Source organism: Dryas octopetala, chromosome 7, assembly GCF_963921425.1.
Source record: "Dryas octopetala chromosome 7, drDryOcto1.1, whole genome shotgun sequence".
NCBI lineage: Eukaryota > Viridiplantae > Streptophyta > Magnoliopsida > Rosales > Rosaceae > Dryas > Dryas octopetala.
Genome location: NC_141372.1, coordinates 8,501,729 through 8,507,728, shown reverse-complemented (window position 1 = coordinate 8,507,728; position 6,000 = coordinate 8,501,729). Strand labels below are relative to the sequence as shown.

General features: G+C 42.6%; 1 protein-coding gene across 1 annotated transcript; it reads left to right on the top strand.

Annotated features, from left to right (window-relative positions):
* Positions 1-726: 726 nt before the first annotated feature.
* LOC147279334 (GRAS family transcription factor) lies at positions 727-2,514 on the top strand. The gene has a single exon (XM_086251838.1). It carries the CDS (start codon positions 812-814, stop codon positions 2,375-2,377), a length of 1,566 nt encoding a protein of 521 aa, XP_086107964.1. The 5' UTR covers positions 727-811; the 3' UTR covers positions 2,378-2,514.
* The last annotated feature ends 3,486 nt before the right edge of the window (positions 2,515-6,000 follow it).

The window sequence follows — 6,000 nt, the reverse complement described above, 5'->3', positions numbered from 1 at the left end:
GCTTCACTTTAATTATTAATTATCAGCATTATTAATCATATTATTGTATGTAACTTGTTGTTTCTGAGGGTCCTTTAGGCTGCTAGTAGAGGGGCCTATGCATGGAAGTAAAACACTAAATTTGAAATTGAAAATTTAGAGCATCAGCAATGAAGGTAGCAAATATATAGGCCAAAAGTGTCCTTTGCTAATCCACGTGACACTTTGACATGAAAATCTATTACTTTAAAAATTTGTCACTCTAATAAATGAGGTAAATAATTAAAGCAAATATTATTTTATTGATTTAATAAAACTATTTTATTGGAATTAATGAAATAATTAAGATGTTAGTTTTTTATTGGTTGAATAGTAAATGAGTCTCAATTTGTTCTAATTTGACAGAGTCAAATATACAATGATTTTCTTTTAGATCAAATTTAACCATGAATTTGGCTTATCAATTGTACGCCCAAAATGTCACTACAAATAAAATTTGCCTTATCATTTGCTTCATCTATCGGTGATGCTCTAAATTAATGAATTAAAAAGATACCCAATTACCCATTAATTAATTAATTAGGTGGTTAACTTGAGATTATGTCATAACACAAGGGCAGCAGTGTAAAATCTAAACGTATTTAATTAATGAAGTTTGATTAAGACCCGGAGTGTATAAAACCAGGGATAGATGATCCCATCTTGATAATTAGCTACTTAATTACTCAGTCTCTTAGCAACCTCAACTGTCTCTTGTTCCAGCTCCTTCTTCTTCTCCATCAAATTTTTCTATTAACACCCACCACACCAGCTAAGAACACCCCTAAATCGCATGACACAGCTGCTAATCAGCTCCTCAGCTATGGCCATGGCCATGGCCATGGATGAGATTGAGCTCGATCTGGACTTATCTGGATGCAGCACCACCACTACCACCACCACCACCTCCAACACCATTTCCAACTGGTACGACTGGTCACCGGTGGTCGACTGGGAGGCGCTGGCGGCGCCGATGGACCACCTCCCCTGCGACGACTTCCACGAGCTCATCGAATCGATGATGGAGGAGGACGACGGCACCGCAGACCTGAACTCGTCGCCGTCGTCAGCTCGGGACGAGCCGAACGAGGAGTCGTCTAATTTCACTACGACGACGACGACGACGATGATGCAGCTGACGGAGGAGGACGGCGGTGCCGTCGGCGAGGACTCGAAGGGGCTTCGGCTGGTCCACCTCTTGATGGCGGCGGCGGAGGCGCTGACCGGCGCGAACAAGAGCCGAGATCTGGCTCGAGTGATATTGGTTCGGCTCAAGGAGTTGGTGTCCCCAACCGACGGTACCAACATGGAGAGGCTCGCGGCGTATTTTACGGAGGCTCTCCAGGGTTTGCTAGAAGGAGCCGGGGGTGTCCATGGTAAGCATTTGATTGGAAATGGGCCCCAGCGGGGGGACCATCATGGGCACCATCCGACGGACGTGATTGCTGCGTTTCAGCTGCTCCAGGACATGTCCCCTTATGTTAAGTTTGGGCACTTCACGGCCAATCAGGCGATTTTGGAAGCTGTGGCCCACGATAGGAGGGTCCACATAGTGGACTATGACATCATGGAGGGGATCCAATGGGCCTCCTTGATGCAGGCCTTGGTATCCAGGAAGGACGGCCCGCCGACCCCGCATCTCAAGATCACAGCATTGTCGAGGGGCGGGAGCGGCCGGCGGTCAATCGGGACCGTTCAAGAGACCGGTCGGCGTTTGACTGCATTCGCCACGTCGATTGGTCAACCGTTTTCATTTCATCAATGTAGATTGGACTCGGATGAGACATTTCGACCGTCCGCTTTAAAGTTAGTGAAAGGAGAAGCTTTGGTGATCAATTGCATGCTAAACTTACCACACTTTAGTTATCGGGCTCCAGATTCAATTGCTTCTTTTTTATCCGGAGCCAAGACCCTAAACCCGAGACTTGTAACCTTAGTCGAAGAAGAGGTCAGGCCCGCGGGGGATGGAGGCTTCGTGGCCCGCTTTATGGATTCATTGTATCACTATTCAGCTGTCTACGATTCACTTGAGGCCGGCTTCCCAATGCAAAGCCGGGCTCGGGCCTTGGTGGAGAGAGTGTTCTTGGGCCCCCGAATAGCCGGGTCGTTGGCCCGAATCTACCGTGCCCACGGAGAGGTGGGTTGCTCTTGGTGGGAGTGGTTAGGTGCGGTAGGGTTTAAGCCAATGCCAATAAGCTTTGCTAATCATTGTCAAGCAAAGCTCTTGTTGGGTCTATTCAATGATGGTTATAGAGTGGAGGAGGTCGCGAATCATAGGCTGGTTTTAGGTTGGAAATCTCGTTGTTTACTATCTGCCTCTATTTGGACGTCACCCACAGAATCTGATTTTGTAAATTAGCTTCTTCAACTTTATCATGGCCCCCTTTTTTTTCTTCCTTTTCTCACTTGGTCTTTTTCCAATTAGGTCCCAAACCCCAGAACATGGTTTTCAATTTGTAACTTAATTTGAACCGAATGTTGGTCAAAATTGTAACAAAATTTCCTTCTTTTCAAGCCAATGCAGTTGATGAGCTCTTTTAAGTGTTTACCTTGTTGTGTTTGGGACTTTTTAAGTTTTTATTTTTTGGTCCAAGGACTTTTTAAGGTTTTTGAACTTTGAACCTCAGAGGATAATCTCAAAGGATATTTGTAAATAAAATAAATGGCACAGTTGCCCAAGCTTGTGAAGGAGGTAGACTGGAAATGTAATTATAAATAAGTTATGCTTTCAAAGCTTGCCAACAGCTAGTTTGTAAGCTACATATGCTACTGTTAACTGCATTTTTTTTTTTTGGTAACGGAAAAAATTTTCACGATTGGTTTTATATTGGGTACAAAGTATTAACGAAAACCTTTTTTTTTTTTTTACATTTTATAACATAAAAAAGGAAATTTTACAAGAAAAAATAAATCTAAAAACCATGCAATTAATATTGCAAGTAACATTAGTAGCTAGAAACTCGTCCAAGGTTGTGCGGCTAGAGGAATTTTCTTTAAAGAAAAATGTTGTCAGGTATTCATGTGTGTGTGTTACAAATTACAATTATAGATAGGGCTGGGTTGGTTTGACCGAAAAACCGAGACCGTACCCGAAACCGCTTCAACCGATACTGAAAATAATCGTACCGGAGAGAAACCGTACCGAGATCTTGTTTTGCCAACCGAACCGGTATGTTCGGTTCCGGTTCCGGTTTTCAGATCTTAAAACCGTTGGTTTACCGAACCGAACCGAGTATATATAACATTTAATTTAAATATTACATTTTTATACATTTCTATACCCTAAAATACCTTTCTATAATACCTTTATATAAATTTCTATAATTTATATAAAAAATATATAAATTTATAAACCCTAAACCCTAAACCCTTTCTATACCCTAAACCCCATAATTAATAATTTCTATGTTTTTTAATTTATATAATACATTTCTATATAAAAACTAATTACAAATACCCTAAACTAATATTATACCATATTCTAAACAATTTATATCATATAACTATAAACTAAATACTAAACTCTATATCCTATTCCTATATCTCATACCCTAAATCCTAAACCCTATTATGTATTTTAAAATTTTTAAATCATATACATTATAAGGCTTATTATATCCTATATACCATATACCCTAAGACTATAATTGATAATAATTCAATAATTTATAGTTGGTATATAACTAATAACTATAGTCTATAAAAATGTTTAGTATGGTATAAGATGATAATAGTCTATAACTAATAACTATAGTCTATATAAATGTTTAGGGTTTAGAAATGCATTATATAAAATGTTTTATATAAATTATAAAACATATGTAATACAAAGTAAAAACTCTAAACCCCAAAGTCCAAACCCTAAACCCCACCCAAACCCCAAAATACCCTAAACCCTAAACCCAAAATATCCTATTGTCTAAATTTTTAATGAATTTTTAAAACATTTTATTTTTAGTTTTTAATCATCTCTTCTCTCTCCTGCCAACTCCCCCTTTCTCTCTCATTTCTGACTTTCACTTTCTCTCTCCCCGACGTCACGCTCTCTCTCTCGCCGTGCCTTTGATCGGCGATACACTGTCGTCCGGCGGCTAATGGAGGCGAGACCACCTCCGAAATGCTCGCCTCTCCCTCCTCTCTTTGCCCATGTGTTTTGATTTTCCAGAAAGGCAAGGATCGCGGTAACCTGAGCTGGGGCAGAGCCGAGCCCTTTGCCGGCGATCTCTGTGCTCCGACGGCTTCGCGACTTCCCACCACCCAGAACTCATTCCTCTCATCGAGCCGGTCATTTTGGTACCTTTCCCTCACGCCTACGACTCCCCAAGGCGGCGAATCGAAGCCACCCAGTTCGACCTTCGATGGCATCTCTCTGTTCCCTTGCTCTTCTCCCTCTCTCTCTCTCTCTTTCTCTCTCTCTCTTAACTCAAGCCGGTCAATGGCCATACCGAGCCGAGCCGACCCGAAATGCCGGTCCGACCGAGTGCCGGTTTACGGGCATTTCGGTTCCGGTCTCGGTAACCAAAAGGGGCAACCGAGGGGGGTCCGGTCGGTTGCCGGTTTGGGGTTCTCGGTTCGGTAACCGGACCGAACGCACCCCTAATTATAGATGTCAGCAAAATTCTTGTGATTGGTTACTTAAAAGAAAATCCCACATCAAAGGAAGAAAACAAAAAAAACCTTAACAGAAAGAAAAGGATCTCTCTATAATTATCCTTGAAGTACGTACCAATAACAACATATATTGTACAAATAGGCTTAGTGTTGATGCAAATTTCCGTAAGAGAGATGCAACAACTTAGAGATAGTGACCTGGCTGATCCGAAGTCTTGCTGGATGATGTGAGATATTCCTGTAAAAGAAACAAGATCAAAGGAGATGGACCGGTGCGGTACCAGCCAAACACGCTCCGATGATGAAGTCAGTGATGGTGTATTTGGTGGTAGAGGTGAGGGAGAACAAAGGATGAACTTGGGAGAATAGGAAGAACAAGGCATATGTTCTGGGCTTATTTCCAACAAGTTGGGTATGCTCTTGGGTGAGTGAAGGCTTTTTGTAAGTGTTTGTCTGGTGAGGAGTTGATAGCTAGATCGATCCCCATTTTGCACATATGAGTTGGTATATATAGGAAAAGGAGATTGTGATGAGTAAGTTACCTGCATGTGACTGGCTGGTTGAGAAAAATTCACGCGTTCGGTCATGAACAGTGGCATGCACAGCTGCCCACCTCCTTTGCATTCAATGCTGCATTGAATGCAAGTATGGAAGATCCAGGTGAACTACCTCAGTAGTCATGAATGCAGGCTGGATTGTCTCTTTTGTCAGAAGACCTTTGTCAGGTGCATTTAAGTGTGGCGGTTCCTCCCAACGTGATCTTCCTTGGAATGGTGGTGGAGAGCCGAGCCGACCCGAATACATGTTCTTATGTGTATACATGAAGCTTATGTGTGATCGGATCGGACACGGGACTCCTGACCGAACCGATCCAGCAGATAGGGATCCTTCAGAGTCGTAACTGGCTGACGCTAGAACCCGAAACGAGGTTCCTTCCGCGCCGAGCCGAGCCGAACCGGGATGACCGTGGAAAGATGAACACTCGATCCCTTGGAAGATCATCGGTTTGGCTCGGACCGGGCATGGAGGACTCGGCATGGAGACCCGATCTGAGCTGGCAGAGGAAGTGCCGAGCTGTGATGATGTGGAGATCAAAGTCTGACCACTGAGAAGTCAAACATTGAAGTTGGGTCTGACCAGCCACGTGTCCGGCCATGATTGACTGTTGGATCGGTGTGGGTTTATCCACAAACACTTAGTAAATTTTCTTTTTGATATTATTGATCTATCACTACATGCATGGGTTAATTTATTTCCTATTCCATTCTTGTCACTTTTACCATTGACTTCAAAGTCCCTCTACTTTGACATTGGATACAAGTGAGGGTGAGAGCCCAAACTCCAAAGAGTGATGAGACTTAAGATATATTT